Below are 16,916 nucleotides of genomic sequence, written 5' to 3' on the forward strand. Positions count from 1 at the left end.
CTTTGATCAATCCATTCAAGGGTGGAATAGGATGAAATATGCAAACTGTATCTCTATTGGACAATATGACAAAATGAATATCTTGGGGGAGGTCAAGTTACTTATTGTATATTTTGAAGTTTTGGGGGACACGTTCTGAAAGTATAGCCTTTCTTTCAGAATTATATTAAATTAGCCCTAATTGTTTTGTGTTGAACAGACAATGAAAGACAGGAAATGACACCCTTTTCCAGGCTTATAATATTCAAAACCAGGCAAAACAGGCGAGCGTGACACGGCAGCATTTTACTAAGCACATGTATTCAAAACACAAAAAATAAACTTGTAATCACACAAATACTTACACACACAAATACAGCACAATACATTGAAGTGCAACTGTCACCTACTTTTCCACTCGTCCAGTGTAAGGCTTTGCATGGTGAATGTGAAAAAAGTAACTTTGAAAGGTAATCGTTAATATGGATGAAGCAGCAAAACATTTAAGAGAAACGAGCAATATCTTTATTGTTTATGATTCACAGAGTCATTGGTCAGAGGAGGAAGGTGAGTTCTTCTTTTAGACAAAGTTACAAAAATCTTACTGAAAACATGCAGATGAAGGTAGGCCTACATTTAAATCTTCATCTCACTTTGATATCTAAAACGTCCATTTTCAAAATCAAGAAAAGTGTAAAAAAATCTTAGCTTAGCATAAAGACTGGAAGCAGGTAAGACAGCCTTAACTAAGTAATCTTTTTTTGTTTGTTATACATGTAGAAGTCCTAAGTGTAAAAATTAGAACTTCTAGTTTTACTGGAGTTATGCACAGAAATATTTTATGCTAGGTTGAATTTTGTTACTGCTGTACCAGGCTGGATGTTTCCTCTTTGCTTGTTTTCTTTTTTCTTTTTAGAAAAGCTAAATGACTCATACAAATGCTCATATATTCTGGCTTTATTACACTATAAGTTACAACTTCTGTATATGTATAAACTTGATCATCACTGGATACGAATTGTGCAGATATTACCTGATGTCTGACTGTATATCAGCCTTATGCTTTCTCTTTCCAGGGTATGACTAACCACCATATTTGACTATCTTTAATCATTTTTTTCTCCTAAACTCTGTTTGCTTTGTAACTGACCATGTTTTATCCTACTTTATTTGAATGTAAGTTAACCCCTGAGCATGAAATAATAATAAAAAAATAATAATAATAATAATAATAATAATAAATTCCCCTCGTGGGAAGGCTATATCTTCTTCTAAATATAAAAAAAAAAAAACAACTAAAGGACAACTTTGTATTAACTGAATGACCTGAGAGTCATATTAAGTACTCATGAAAGAGTTTTCATAAATGTCTTCAAGATTGATCAGATCTTTAAAGCTATCACTAAAAAGGCTAATGCTAGCTAGGACAAAACTGCAAAACTGTCAAAACTGCAGCTCAGCTGATCTATTTTTTATTTTTCATTTTTTTAAATCTATTTTTAAATAAAGGATTATCTTATCTTACATACTATCATTATCTGTTTGTGTTTAACAGTAACCAATGTTTCTTTTTTTATCAATCAGAAAGCTGATAACACTTTGTGACTCTTATTCCACTATCAACCTTGAACAGTATCATATTGACAACAGTATTTCATTAATCCTGAGACTGGTGTCAGGTGGAACTGTCTACTCACTGTATTTTACGTTTTATTTAAGTTCTTTATTTAGTAGAATTTCACAATGATTAATGATTTGCTAACGTTTTATAATGGGAGGTTTCTATCTGAACTCCTTCATCGACCACCATGACCACCTTCTGTGAGGTTGGACTATACCTGTCCATCGTTCGGCCACTTGAGGCTGTTTGCTCGCCTGGCTCTTTTTCTGATGAACCATTCTGGGGCCAGTTTCCTGAACATTTACCAGTGGGCCACCTAGCTTACAGCAGCTACAGTTAGCAGCAGCAAACAATTACTTTACCAGAGATATAGAGGAGACTCCCTAAACCTAGAAGAGTTTAGGCTTTTTACTGGAATGATTACTGATGCCACTATATGACTTACAAAATCAAACAAGACCATCAGCAACAAGATAGTATAATATGTTTTGAAACATCCTTTGTTCCAATTTCTTTCAGAGTGATACATTTGACTGTGAAAAGAGATCAGGATGAGAGTTTACATCAGAAAATACAGCCTCAGGAGCGCCAATAGCTCAGTGGTTAGTGTGTGCGCCCCATGTAAAGAGTCTTAGAGTCCTTGAAGGCAAGCGGTCTGGGTTTGAGTCCGACCTCTGGCTCCTTTCCTGCATGTCATTCCCCATTTTCTCTCTCTCCCCCTAATTTTCCGACTCTGTCCACCATCCTATCTCTAAATAAAGGCTTACTAAAAAAGAAGAAAATACTAATTAAGCCAGTTCAGGACTTAATCAGTGAAAGAGATAAGAGATACTGCTTTGTCTACAGGGGTCAACAATATTGACAACAAATGAAAGTTCTTCACAGGAGCTTTCAAAAGTTCCAGCTGCACATGCAGAATATATTTCAGACTGATGAGCTGACATCAGGGTGTACCAACAGTAGGTACTTAAAATAAACAAGACCCTTTAAATGCTGAGGATCATTATTGTGATCTTAGTTGACAGTTTACTTTCAAGTTGCACAATAATTCCCCCTCCCCTCTCATCTCAGGATCATGTGACCACCTTGAATCCTGTGTGAAGTTTCAAGCAGAGGCTGATCTGTTGGGATTAGCCTCCACAGCCAGCACGTTGAGCGCTCACAACACACACGATCACCGATGGCCACAGTCTGCAAACACAAGGACACCTACAGGTAAGAAATAAACTCAATGTTTCTGCTAGATCGAGTCAACATTCTCTTTTAAATCAGTTGAGCTGAGCACATTTGAGTTTGAGGTTAAACATGTAAAAGCAGAACACATGTAGATTTAATCAGGCCAACAAGCTGTCAAGGATGATCTCTTGATCCCCTATGCTTGGGTTCGATTCAAGTTGACGTTCATCTAGGGTCAGTGTTACAGCCGTTTACATTGTCTGTTACAGTCTGTTACAGTCATACTTAAATGTATATGTATTTTTATATTCTAAGGACATACATATGTATGGTCAAATGTCATCAAATTAGCTGACTTTACACAAGATAACATGCACATGTATCATGATTCAGCTCTTGGGTAATTGTTTTTGTGGCCTATTTGCCATTTTCATGTTTTTGAGGTGCGTCTGTAACTTTTGTCCACCCTCAGTACATTTCTTAGTAGCACTGGTTATATAGTTAAGTGTTCTATAAATAGAGCACAGTAGGCAAAAGCCCAGTATACAGGATTACTGGTCTGAGCGCACAGTTGGAGTGAAACAAGGACTTCACACTTGCCACCACCTCAAAAGCAGCTGTCTCTTAATTCTCATCAGCATTAGTTCTTCTTCCATGTAACAGCAGCATATGTCCTGTGCAAATGTTGCCTTTCATTCGCCATTTCACAGCCCACAATGGGATGTCTGGTTTAGTTTATTTTGTTTCACACATTGATAGAAGAAAATATGAAGGCCTGTGTGGGTGTGATAGAAGCCTGTAAACGGCTTCGATAAAAACCTCACACATAAGACATACAAGGTAATACACAAATGAAGAATCACCCTAACAAAATGTGATTTTACTGTTTCAAACAATATTAAGGCTTGATTTTTTTTAAACAGTGCTTAATTATTAGTTTAAAAAAAGGCAGAAAGCAAGAGATGTAGAAAAAACAAAAACATGTTATAAACAACAATTCTTTATAGTGGTCACAAATGGTCACTATTGAATCTTATTGACAGAAAAACTTGTTTTTTTTATACATTGATATGAAACTTGTGAGTGTTTAAAATTAGGATTTCCAATCTTAAATATAAATCTCTGTGATATGATGTCTGGTTAGTTTTTTTAAGCCATATTTGACTGCAATCAAAGCCATTGTGTGTTTTTTCTGAAGTTTGAATTGTATGCTCTTTAATGAATGTGTTTCTGATCACACTGTTTTGTATAAATCAACTGTTAGCATCCTTGTGTGACACACACACAACAAACTACAGTGAGCCGTCTACCGTTCATCATGGCGTCCGGCGAGGAAGAGCTGACCTGCTCCGTGTGCCGAGACATCTTCAGCCAAACCCACCCGCTGCCCTGCGGCCACAGCTTCTGCCCCACCTGCATCCGGGAGGCCTGGAGCGCCCAGGACGAGGAGAGAACCCGCTTCACCTGCCCGCAGTGTCAGGAGGAGCACGGCGAGGTGCACTGCGACTGCTGCCCTTCTGATACAGAGGAAGAACAAAAACAGTTAGCCGTCAAGACCTGCCTGAGGTGTGAAGTGTCGTTGTGCGCCCAACACCTCCAACCCCATCTGGAGAGGCCGGCGTTTAGCACCCACCTGTTGGTGGATCCGCTGATGGACCTCTCCCAGCGACGATGTCAAACACACACAGAAGTACTGCGCTACTACTGTGCCGATGAAAGAGTGTACGTGTGTGGAGACTGTCTCCTGGAGGGGGGCCACGCTCAGCACAAAGTGAAGGCGCTGAGACAGGTGGAGGAGGATCTGAAGGTCAGCGGGACGACTTCACAAACTGGGTTTCTCTGTTTGTGTGTGAAAGACTGTTTGGGTTTTTCATGTGTGTTTCTCTGCAGGTCATTCTCCAAACACTGCTCAGAAAATCAGAGGAGAAGCTGAAGGAAGGGGAGCAGATCCTGATAGAGCACGGGGATATGGATACCACCATGACCGTGAGTAAAACATCTAAAACTGCAGGGAACATAGGATCAGACTCAGAATTAAAATCAACTGTAACGGCCGAGTGTGTGTACAGTAACATACTTTTCAATGTACAGACACATGTCACGAGTACCATGTACAAAGGCTTTAGTGCTCGTCGCAGTGGCCTCGGGTTCAAATCTGAACATCGGCCCTTTGCTGCATGTCATGCAGAAATAAATTGATCACATTCAGTGATGCTATTCTACTCAATTTAAAGGGAGAAAAATGTGAACACAGGCACCAGTGAGATCAAATATAACATTTGGGGGCCAGAGGGTCACCAGTTCAAGTCCTGGTGTGGACCAAAGCATGGAAGTTGGTCTGGTACCTGGAGATGTTCCTGGTCACTTCCTGAGCACTGCCGAGGTGCCGTTGAGCAAGGCACCGAACCCCCAACTGCTCGGGCGCTCTTTCATGTGCACCCCCCTAATTCTGACATCTCTTACATTAGTGCATGTCCATAGGATCCTTTGTGTGTATTTCAGCTTACGTGTGTGTAGCATGTCTCAATAACAGAGTGTAAAAGTAATTCCCCTTGTGGGATACATGAAGTAAAATAAAACAATACATAAAATATGACATAAGATCTAAAAGGAATACTGATGTCTGTCATAGTCAGAAATGTAAAACCAAAGGAGCATTTAGTCATTTTTATGCAGGGAGGAATGGACGATTTTAAACAGCATTTTGACAGTTTGACAAACAGGTCAATCATGACGACATCATGGCAGCGACAGAGAAAATTCACTGGAGAGCATGTTTTTAGAAGAAGCCTTCGTGAGGATCCGCTGGTTACAGATGGGATACAGATCTCTTCATTTCACATCAATGATCGTTACATGATCAAAACCTTGAGTATCCAAACAAGGAGAATGATTTTATGGTTTGCAGGTATATTGGGTGTCTTTGTCTTTGGGTTGATCCTGATTCTGCGTGACTGAGTTAAATGGTCATCAGTAGAAGATGTTCTCTAAATCCTGTACTGTCTGAGGTACCACACACAAAGGATCACATTTAAATCCTTTCCTTGTCTAACCCGACGACTGGCCTTGTTCTACCCACGGTCTTTGGTTTGATTATCTCTCAATCACTGACGTGGCACGAACCAACAACCTGTCATGTCTCTCGGTCGCAGGACTCTCTGAAGCAGGACGACACACAGGTGGAGCGGCTGAGTTCAGACCTGCAGATCCAGGTGAAGAAGCTGGTGGTGGCACTCAGGGAGATCACGAAGAGGGAGAGACAGCAGGTGATAGCGCGAGTGAGCGAGGACTGCTCCAAGGTGAGAGAGGACATGAGCCGAGTGGTGAGCATCCAGCACTACCTGTCCTCTCTGCTGGCAGAGCCCGACCCCTTCCTGCTCATCTGGGTAAGACTCAGTGCTGGACAGAAAACTCTGATTCACATCACCAGATCTGTTTTGGAGAAGGTCATGAAAATGATCATAATTATGAACATAGGAATAAACATATTAACAGCCTAGTTCAAGACTTATTTATAATAAAAAGGTGTGGCTGATCTGACTGACCTGCGGGCACAGGGTAGGAGGCCCCGCCTCAGCTCCAGCTTTTTGCATGTTGTAAAGTTGACCAAGAGATACAGAAGGTTGAGACCAAGCGGCAACCTCCGGTCTTGAAAAATGAAGCCAATGCGGAAGTGTAAAATCCTGCAGTTTGTCAAGAGTCCGCTTGAGGCTTGCTCCAGGAACACTGGAGGTCACATACACATGACTGGCAAAAAAGCCGTTTTTACAGCAGAAATAAAAAATTTTAAAGCCTGGTACAAAAAACAAAATAGATCTGAATAATTATTATCAACCCAGTCACACACTGTACGTTTTCCACAGTTAGGCGCGTAGCTGACATGATTGACAGGTGGGGCGCGATGTGACGGTTTGCCATAAGGCCTAAAACCCGTCTCAGCTTCGACTCTAAGCCTTTCGTTAGTTTGACTGAAAGTTAGGCTGAGGCAGCATTTCCAGCATGGAGGCTGCTGCCGATGAACCCCCTGCCTGTAACAGATGTGTGACGTCACTCAGGCTCCGCCCATTAATATTTACAGTTGTAATGAAGATAATAAAACTAAACTCAGTTGGGACACTAGTCTGTTGCTTTTCACTGGATTCACTCAGGTGTGTCGGCCAGAACACCACTTCAGGCCTTATTCCAGAATATAAATAACAAGAGTGCAGAATTGGTTGAATGGCTGTTTACTTCTTCTCTTGTAGTGAAACAAAATACAGGCATCTCAGTGGCCATTCAATATGACAGAGTATTGGGTCTTGATGTGGTTTTTCTATAAGACTCAATCTTTTCATTCACGCACAACCAACTTCTGAAGTGATTACTCTGCACACTGATGCACACTGCTCATTACTACATGGTGTAATTCACTACATGACCAGCAGGTGACACCTCTCCCCTATTGAGCACAATATCATCACATTCAACTGAACAGGAATCAAACACTATTTTAACATAAAGCAAAAACCTTAACATGTAACTTTGGGGCCTTTTCTACAACAGTCTATGGTTGAGACAGTATTTTCAATATGACAACTGCCATGGCCCCCTTTAGTAACCAATGAGTGACGTCACAGAGGCTTCAACCAGGTTTATCTAGAGTCTATAATTGTAATTATTTGATTGATTTGGTCAAGGTTCCACTTTGCCCAGTGGTTTAATTTTATTACCCAAGACATCCCATCAGCCTCAGCTTTGTTAAGTTCTTATTTAACTTCATGCTAACAAGCTCAACTGCACACGCTAAACAATCCCAGCAAACATCAGTGTTGGTATTAAACCACCGTTAGCCTGGTCATATAAGGTCTGACCTGTCACCTCTTAGTAATCATGTTTCATTATTTAAAATCAAAACTTAGATGTTGTTTTCTCATTGCTGAGGTTTGTAAGCTGACAAAATGATGTATTATATGCTCAACACTATGCTAATGTTTATGCAAAACATTTACCTGCTTGCTTTATTAAAGGGTGAGAAATTGTCTGAAATATTTGGAAATGTACCTCATAGAAGAGTCTGGCGTCAAAGCGTTGAGGTTATAAATGCTAAAACAGTCCAAGCTAGTAAGCAGAGCGATAACATTGTTACTGGTCGAGCCGTTTTCTTTTACTGAAAGTACTGAAAGAAAGTTACTGAATTAAATTTCATCTTTAAAACAGGTTTAGAGGACAAAGTGTCACTTGGATCTGTTATTGAAGTTGCTTTTTTAAATCTTTGACAACAGGTTAAAAATCGAGCCTGATAGTGTCATCTTTATGAATGAGTTTCTACAAGAGCCATGTCTCATTAAAAAAAACTGACCTAACAAAAATCTCTTCCCAGTTTTTAGTTTAAAAGGAGAGCGGATGTTACTAAGAAAAAAGTTATTTGGAGAGTAATGGTCCAAAAGAATCTTCATTTTTCCACCTGAGTATTTTTATTATCTTTTCATGGTTGAAAATAAATTAAATAGCTTCGAATGATTATGCAGACAAAATCTTTTTTTTTTTTTTTACATTTCTTTTGTCTCAAACACAGACATGAAAATAATGCAGATCAGACTTTAGAGAAGAGACGGCCACATTCTTTCCGCTCTCCTCTCGGGGTTTCCTATATATTGAACAAGCTCATAAATTGAGGAGGAGAGATTGTACATACCCACATAATGAAATGTCCAGGGCCACAGATGTGGTTAGCTTTATGTGTGAACGAGATTAAACCTTATGTTTGTTTACTTTCATATGCAGCGCTGCACATTCAGAGGGACGTTTGTTAGACTCTCTTTGAATCGATGGCTCGATGTTGGTTTTTGTCTCAGCTGACCTTCACTCTTCTCTCCTCAGGCCTTTGAATCAGACGACACAAAGTAAGTTCAGTTTGAGTCAGTGAAGCTGTGCCACGTCATGTTAGACCTCAGGTGTCCTTACATGTTTGTGTGTGTGTGTGTGCTGATATGTAGTCTCTGTGTTTATGCAGGTTGGAGATAGTAAAAATAGCAAAACAAAAATGGTAGAAGAAATCAACTAGTTCTTTACACCTGCCTTGATATGTGCTTATTCATTAAAGCAAGATAGTTTCCTCATGCAGTATGTGTGTTGTGTTTTTGTATTTAAGGTTACTAGAAGACCTGAACAACCCACTCTTCAGACCTGATGCCATCAGTCTAGACAGGAAACACATCTTAGAGGACATAGAGAGCAAGTACAGAGAGTTCATCACTGCCACCCTCCGCTGCCTCAGTGACCTCAAACGAGAGCTGTGTGAGTGACACAAGTCTGCCACGTTTATCTTATCCTAATGAAGGAAGGCTTTGATGTTGGGAAATACACTCTGGTTTCTTAGAGAAAGTAAGCTAAGACAATCGATTGATTTATTGAGGATCAGCCAGCAGCTGTATGCCTAACATGGAGACTGAAAACAGGACAGCAATAGCTAGCCTCGCTGTGTCCAAAGTCACGCACATAAACCCCTGTAAAAATAAAACTGATGTTCTTTGAACCATGTTTTTTTTAAGAAGTTAAATTAAACATGTGAGATATAACAATTGTGTGAGCTCTACAGCGAGTTTACACTGAGCATAGCTGACCGAGTTTAGCTCACCTCCCTTCTTTTTGCAGTACTGAGAGAAAATGGCAAAAAGACAAAAATAGCGTAACTCAAACATCAGTGAAATGTAGAAATTTCACACAAGATGAAGCGCTGATGAAGTTATTATCAGCATGGTTATGAATTTGGAGATAACCACAGCGTGCTAGTATTCCTTTTCAAAGCTCATTGTTGAGTATGATATTGCTTTTGTTGAACATGGTAACAATCTGGAGATAATAGTAAGTAATGAGCAAGGAGATATTGTGATTTTTTATGTTTTTAATCTTTTATTTGTCAACAAACTTCCTGACTTAAACTGGACTGTTGCCAATTAAGGCCCTCAAACGTTTTCCTGCAGATTTGCCACTTCGTGTATGTTCACGTATAGCCTGCTGTATGTTTATCTCTATATTTTCATATATCATACTGCTAATTTATTAAGAGTCTTTTGACAGTTGTTTCTTGTACCAGTATGATCAAGCTGTACGAACACTGTCTGCTGTCATGATAATAAACCATGTTCAGGACGCTTGAGGTGACATACTCCACGTTAACGGTCCCTGTGATGTTGTAATCTATATAAGTCATTATGAAATGCCTCTTGTCCAATCAGATAACTTGGCTTGACTTTGTTGTTATATAATCTATATTTTACTGTTTGGCTCTACTCTCCGACAGTAACCAGTCCTTTGACTCTGGACACAAACACAGCTCATCCTCTGTTGAGCATCACTGACGACCTTCGCTCAGTGACGCGGGTCAAAGGCCGTCTGCCCTGCGCTGCTCACCCCGAACGTTTCGACCACTGGCCCCAGGTCCTCACTGCCCAGACCTTCTCCTCTGGGACTCACTACTGGGAGCTGGAGGCTGAAGGATTCTGGGATATCGGCGTCTGTTATAGAAGTATTGGACGGAAGGGGAAAGATGGCAACGCCTTTGGGAACAACAAGGTAAGAGTGCTACACACGTTTGGATCAGTTGATGCCTCCATCATTAAAAGTCCAGAAATCTTTTTTTTGGCCTTAATTTGTAGATATTTAAGAGGTGGAAGATTCTGTTTGAAGTGTGTGGTATTATTTTACATCCTGAGAAGCATTCTGAGTTTGGGTCGTTGGCCCCAAACTCGTCAGCCCCATGCCAACAACTTAATCAACATATTTCTTTAATCTCTCATTTCAAATTAAAGCTCCTGTGAGGAGTTTTATGAAACATACTGAAACTGATACTGATGCCTCTTTATGAGCTACACAATCAAACAAGACAAACAGCATAAAGACTGAATATTTGTGTAGTCATTTTAAAGCGTTAACCAAAATGCAGAGGTGGTAGGTGTCAGAAGAGCTGTATGCCTCGAAAACTGCCTTTAAAAAAACATTTTCTAGGAAAAGATTCTTGATGAGTGATACATTCACATGTTAGAAGAAACCAGGATAAGATTTTACTTGCACATGTACAAGACAAAATCAGCAAAGAGATACGGTGTACTCTTTGTCCACAGGGGGCGCCAACACAACCTGAAAGTTCCTCAGAGGAGCTTTAAAAAAAAAAAGTGATTCCTTGATTAAAACCCGGCTGCTTGTTTTCCAGGTATCATGGAGTTTGACTCAGCAGCATGACAGGAAGCTGGCTGCCTGGCACAACCGCAAGAAGACCCGCCTCACGTATCAGATGACTGGTAACAGAGTAGCTGTCGCCGTGGACTACGGGGCTGGCACCATCACCTTCTCTGAGGTGGGACCATCCAGCAACCTCACCCACATCCACACCTTCTCCACCGCCTTCACTCAGCCGGCGTGTTTGGGCTTCGGACTCTACAAAGCTGAGCTCAACAGCCACATCTCAATCGTCAAAGTCTGAGGACGGGGAATGGAAAATAGCAAGGAAGATTTTTTTTAAAAAGTAAACGTCTCGTTGGTTAACAAAGTCCTACCAAGACAAAGTGGCATTGATTCCTATCTCCACGTCAGGAACCTTGTTGGTGGCAGTTCTCAATGACACTCTTTGGTGTTTCTCCGGCTGAGCTCAGCTTCTTCCTCCATAATGACACAAAACTGTATAACTCTTTCATCTGTGATCAGGAGATTCTGACATTGAAATTATGTCTTAACAGAGAAATATGAGAAAAGAACACGTGAAAAGCAGCTTAGTGGACCAAGGCAGGACCACACACGCAGAAGAAACGACATGACTCAAACTTTTTTGTGCTTTTCTTTCTATCTGTGTCGATTAAAATGTAGATGACTGGTGATTGAAATCTGGTCAAATAACAGATGGCTGAAATGTTGTTTTCTTTGCATACCAGGTCGACTTCTTGTCTGTTTTCTTTCAAACATTACACTTCACCATATCATTCTTCTTTTGAAGAAGCACTGCACTACCTCAGTTTGTCTGAAAGCTACATGTTTTAAATGCTGGATCATGTTTTTAGCCATTAGCTGTATCTTATTCATTAGACTGTTGTGAGTGTTCAGATTGAACATTGAAATAATGTATACAAAGAGAAGTGTATACATACAGTGAATGCAGCCCGTTGTCTGCTGTAGTGTCTTATCACAGAAGCTTATTAGTTATTTAAAGCATTAAAGGTGTACAAAGTGTTTTCCCATTGAGGTTTGATCCTTATTACCTCAGCCTGAAAACACACACGAGTGACTCACTAAATCTATTGGACACTTAAAAATTAAAAAAATTAAAGAATAAAACATCTGCCACTCACGCATTAGCTTTGCTCTTTGATGCGGCTCAGAAACCCAATTATCTTCTCTTCGTTTTTCCTTTACTTCACTGTAAAGGTGAGTGGGTGGTAGTAACATAGAGGGTGAGAAAGAAGCAGGAGGAGAGGAGGGTGTTGCAGCGAGAGAGAGAGAGGGAGAGACAGAGAGAGAGAGAGAGAGATAGATCAGAGCAGACGCTGGCTCGGTGGTGATCATACTGACTGCCATGCTTTGAAATATGTGATAGAGGAGCGATAATACAGAGGTTTCAACCAAATGTCAGCTGGAAGGAATCTGCGGTTCTCCCCTGATATGGAATACAAGTCTTCTCAGAGGGAAACAGGTGATCATCCTTTTTTTTTTATTCAGGCTTTTTCTGCTCAGTAGTAGTAGTGTCATTTTAGGACATTAGTTTTGACCTGAGTAACTGATCGGTTTCCCATAATGTCATGTCTTCTTTCATTTATAAGCAGATGTATTAGTGTGTGATGGAATATGTTTTATTAAAGCGGAAAAAGACCTTTTCATACAGGCTGTCGCTCGTTTTTGTTAAAGATAAATGAATGGTTTTTTTAAAATGATTTATTGTTTTTAACTCGGGAGCATCACATGAGGTCACATTTCATCTTTCAGTTCTTTGATTTAAACGACAAACTCAGAGAGAAAATGAAGATGAAACGGAAAAAGTGATATTTTCTGTGTAACCGATGTATGTGCATGCATAAGTGTGAAACAAAAGCACAAAGGAGCAAGTGTGTGTGTGTTGTATGTGTGCATGTGTGTGTGTGTGTGTGTGTGTGTGTGTGTGTGTGTGTGTGTGTGTGTGTGTGTGTGTGTTGTGTTGTATGTGTGCATGTGTGTGTGTGTGTGTGTGTGTGTGTGTTGTGTTGTATGTGTGCATGTGTGTGTGTGTGTGTGTGTGTGTGTGTGTGTGTATTGTGTGTGTGTGTATTGTGTGAGGGAATGCGTGTTGAGCAGCGTTGGTCGGGAGGAGGGGATACGTGTAAAAGACAGATGGTCACTCAGTGGAGTTGTTCCCCCTCTCCCACTCTGTTTCTCACTCCCTCCTGGGTCCGACATCTTTTCCCTGTCACCTCTCCAGACTCTTACCTCAACTGTTTGTTTTTCCTCACCTCTCCTCAAAATGTTTATTTTTTTTATTTTTTATCTTTTCCTCTTTCTCTCTATCTTTAAACTCTTTACTCACTTTTCTGCACTTTTCTCTCTCCATCCCTTTCTTTCTTCCAGCTTCATCTCTTCGGCCGTCGTGTCAGGCTTTTTGCTGATGGTACCAGTTTGAAAATACCAGGAGGAGCTTTTTGGAGTGATTGTCACTCTGGACCCTGCTGTCACAGCACATAGGACACTAGGGGGATTTGGGATTTGAAGGGTCAAAGAAGAGCAATAGATAACTGACAGCTACATCCAATACACAGTTCTGTGTTTTATCAAAGTACAATTCGATATCGAGACCCATCTGCTGGTTTTTCAGTTTCCTGAGTGGACATTAATGAACTTCATCAACTATCCAAAAAGAAAGTTAAACTTTGGAGAATTTTCACATTTTTCTTCACCATAGCATGTGTGTTTTTATCTCAAGTTGTCCAAAGTGACACTTCTTTAAAGTAAAATCAATCTAAGAAATTAAACAAAGTATTCCAGGTCCCATCATGCATCCCAGGTTACTCCTCCCGCACCTCCCCGTACTCCTCGTCCTCCTCCTGTTGATGTGGGGGCCGATGGAGTCCATGAGCCAGAATGACACAGAGCCCATCATCCTGGAGGGGAAATGTTTGGTCGTATGTGACTCCACTCCTTCCTCCGAGCCCGCTGGTAACGCTCTAGGCATGTCGGTCCGCTCCGGCTCGGGCAGGGTCGCCTTCTCTGCCAGCCGTCAGACCAACCACGAGCCCACAGACATGAGCAACCGCACCATGATCATCTACTTTGATAACGTGAGTATTGAACTGCTAATGGTTGTCTGTCATTGACTACTTGAAACATTTTATATAGCCTACATTTTTTTGGTTTCGTCTTATTCCTCAACCTTTTAAAAGTATTCTCCATAAAGCTTCTTAAATCTGTTTTTCATTAAGAGTGTTCTGCCAATAAGATGCACATACCATTAGAGCTCTGAAAGTGAAGAATGATAATGGGGTAAACACTGACCTGGGAGAGGGCTGCATCTTCACCCACTTTTGGTCTTCTTTTGGAAATGGAAATGTAAAAATGATCATATTTAGGTAGAATTTTGAAGTCTTAACCACTGATTCTAGTGACCCTATTTTCATAAATGTTTTGTTATCTCTTGACAATAACCTCACTGTTCATCACCACTCATCTTTGGATTGCTTTCTTTCCAAACCTTCTAAACACAGTATAGTCTTTATGTGGATATCACCCATCATCTTGCCTTTCTTCTTCTTCTCCCTCCGTTATGGTTGCAGATTTTGGTGAACGTGGGCACCCATTTTGACCAAGAGAGCAGCGTCTTCCTGGCACCGAGAAGAGGCGTCTACAGCTTCAACTTCCATGTTGTAAAGGCTTACAACAGACAAACTATTCAGGTACTAAACCTCAAGTACGACACCTTTTTTTTAACTACGTCAACTTTTCAAGTTTTCATCCCTTGTCCATCTTGGATCCCGGCAGATGGCTGTGACACAATGAGTCTGGTCCCGCTTGACTTTTCTACCTGTTAAAAGGGACTTTACTGTCTCTTAGTGCTTGCTCATTTGTGGATAAATGTTTGGTCTCTCTAAATAATATATCAAAGAGCATAAAGATAACTTGTTACATTTTGGAGCTATATAAATGGATTGATCTATTGGTTGATTGGCTGTCTTACAGGTCAGTCTGATGCTGAATGGCTGGCCAATGATTTCAGCATTCGCCGGGGACCAGGACGTGACCAGAGAAGCAGCCACTAACGCCGGCCTGGTGATCATGGAGAAGGGGGACAAAGCCTACCTGAGACTGGAGAGAGGGAACCTGATGGGAGGCTGGAAGTACTCCACCTTCTCTGGGTTCCTTGTCTTCCCCTTGTGAGGAAAAGTTGGATGGGGAGGGGGGGTTGATAGAAAGAGAATAGGTGAGGATGAGAAAAGCGGGCAAAGCTTCAATCCGAGCCTCTTTATACAATGCATGAAGGGATTTGTTTTATGCAAAGTGAGATCAACAGAATTCTCATATGAGGCTAAAATAAAAGAAGGGTTGGAGAAGTGATCAGTGAACACGATTTATCTGTGGATTTCATTTGCTCTGTTTCTGTGTATAAATATATACTTGTCGGAGATACTTTAATTGTAACAAAAATATAAAGTAGCCATGTGCAATGTGGGCTTCTGTGCTAAGATGCTTTTATTTTTTTCACTGATATGTTTGAAACACGGCTGCGCTCCACATGGCCTCCTGTCTAGCAAACAAACTTTCCCTTTAATTCTATTGTGTTGTACGACTGATGCTCCTGTATATGCCTGTTCTTCTCCCGCAAAAATAATGTTTATTTACACAGAAATTTATATTGAGGAGAAAATATCTAAATAAAATCATATAAAGTTGGCTTTGTTTTTTTCAGCATTTTACATTAAGTGACAAATATTAATTTCCATAATGAGCCAAGGAAATATTTTATGAATCACATCTAGATTAAAATCCAGAAATCACTGGGGTGATTGTGAAATATGTTGTGACAGTTTAATCTGCTCATGTAAATGAGTGTTCCTCCCTCCTCTCATGGTTCTCAGTGCCTCGGCAGCTGTTTGTAAATATAGCTCTCACCAGCAGAGTTGGCGTTGGCGTGGACCGAGCAGAGCAGCGTGGAGCAGCGTGTGAGTGTGGTGGATAGCGGATACTCCTCGCAGGGCCACAGACAGATGGAGGCTCTGGCGAGCAGGCAGGCTCCTCTCTGCAGGGCTGCAATGGATAAAGTGTGGAGCCCTGTCACAGGCGGTCACTCACGCTTCTCTGCTTCATTGCCACTATCTCGGGCTGATATCAGAATCACATTTTTATGATTTAAGGAGACTAGAGAATTCCTGCAAATTGAGAAGCATGACATTAATTCATTGTGTCACATTAATGCACCAAATGAAGAAACGTTAATGTCAATAGAAGGGAGACTGAAGTGTGGGCTCTTCTTTTCAAAGTTCCTTTATAGAAAAATCAGGTCCTTTCATGTCTGTTTTATATATTTTTAAAGCTATAAAGGCCACTGTCATCCCTGAAAAAGACTTATATTAAAGCTGAGAAGAAAAAAACAGTTATTATGTTAAAAAGATGAAGGCAGGGGCTTCGTATCAAGTCCAAGACAGCAGGAGAATGCTGGTTTCTTGTTCTTCATTTGATTTGTGGTATTATTATTATTAATTGTACTTTTTGTTTGGGATATTTCACAACTCAAATACAGTATTAACTGATATGGGCAACCTTACAGGCTTAATTCCCTGAGCCTCTGTCTTTAACAAATGTCCTCTATTTGAAAAGATCTAGTGTTTTTACTTTATTTAATGTTCATTTCTTTTCCATGATACATATTTTTAAACATATTTCTGACAGGGTAGGTTGACACACCGACACAAGTAATAAAAAGGATAATCAGTCCATTCTTAAAATAAGCTCTGGCCCAAACTGATAATGATCATGTTTCACACTAAGGTCGATAGAGGGCGCCAAACTCCAGACTGACAGAGCTGCGTCCCCGCGGCGAGCACACGAGCATCTCCTTGACATCGAAACTAGAGCCCTTATTAATAACTCAGGTTTTAATAATGATCAACAATAATCACGGATATTTGCCTTGAATGTACCTACTGGATTAGGA

The 16,916-nt window shown here is 40.6% G+C and overlaps 2 protein-coding genes across 3 annotated transcripts; both read left to right on the top strand.

Moving 5' to 3' along the window:
- Positions 1-2,660: 2,660 nt before the first annotated feature.
- trim110 (tripartite motif containing 110) lies at positions 2,661-10,198 on the top strand. Of its 2 annotated transcripts, none has more exons than XM_061044031.1 (6): positions 2,661-2,815; positions 4,041-4,583; positions 4,667-4,762; positions 5,929-6,162; positions 8,540-8,658; positions 8,907-9,032. In XM_061044031.1, exons 2-5 carry the CDS (start codon positions 4,095-4,097, stop codon positions 8,612-8,614), a joined length of 894 nt encoding a protein of 297 aa, XP_060900014.1. In that variant the 5' UTR covers positions 2,661-2,815; positions 4,041-4,094; the 3' UTR covers positions 8,615-8,658; positions 8,907-9,032. The 2 variants fall into 2 exon arrangements, with proteins under 2 accessions (XP_060900014.1, XP_060900015.1); XM_061044032.1 differs by lacking the exon at positions 8,540-8,658 and adding an exon at positions 10,059-10,198 and having other exon boundaries at positions 2,670-2,815; positions 8,907-9,052.
- Positions 10,199-12,231: 2,033 nt separating this feature from the next.
- Positions 12,232-15,655, top strand: cbln12 (cerebellin 12). The gene is made up of 4 exons (XM_061044033.1): positions 12,232-12,437; positions 13,343-14,049; positions 14,542-14,661; positions 14,945-15,655. Exons 2-4 carry the CDS (start codon positions 13,765-13,767, stop codon positions 15,140-15,142), a joined length of 603 nt encoding a protein of 200 aa, XP_060900016.1. The 5' UTR covers positions 12,232-12,437; positions 13,343-13,764; the 3' UTR covers positions 15,143-15,655.
- Positions 15,656-16,916: the final 1,261 nt, after the last annotated feature.

This window comes from Labrus mixtus, chromosome 8 (genome assembly GCF_963584025.1).
Source record: "Labrus mixtus chromosome 8, fLabMix1.1, whole genome shotgun sequence".
Taxonomy (NCBI): Eukaryota; Metazoa; Chordata; class Actinopteri; order Labriformes; family Labridae; genus Labrus; species Labrus mixtus.

Coding starts and splice junctions, on each gene's coding strand:
- trim110 (XM_061044031.1), top strand. CDS start 4,095: ATGGCGTCCGGCGAGGAAGAGCTGACCTGCTCCGTGTGCCGAGACATC. Junction 4,584..4,666: donor AGGTGGAGGAGGATCTGAAG/GTCAGCGGGACG, acceptor GTTTCTCTGCAG/GTCATTCTCCAAACACTGCT. Junction 4,763..5,928: donor ATATGGATACCACCATGACC/GTGAGTAAAACA, acceptor TCTCGGTCGCAG/GACTCTCTGAAGCAGGACGA.
- cbln12 (XM_061044033.1), top strand. CDS start 13,765: ATGCATCCCAGGTTACTCCTCCCGCACCTCCCCGTACTCCTCGTCCTC. Junction 14,050..14,541: donor TGATCATCTACTTTGATAAC/GTGAGTATTGAA, acceptor TTATGGTTGCAG/ATTTTGGTGAACGTGGGCAC. Junction 14,662..14,944: donor ACAACAGACAAACTATTCAG/GTACTAAACCTC, acceptor GCTGTCTTACAG/GTCAGTCTGATGCTGAATGG.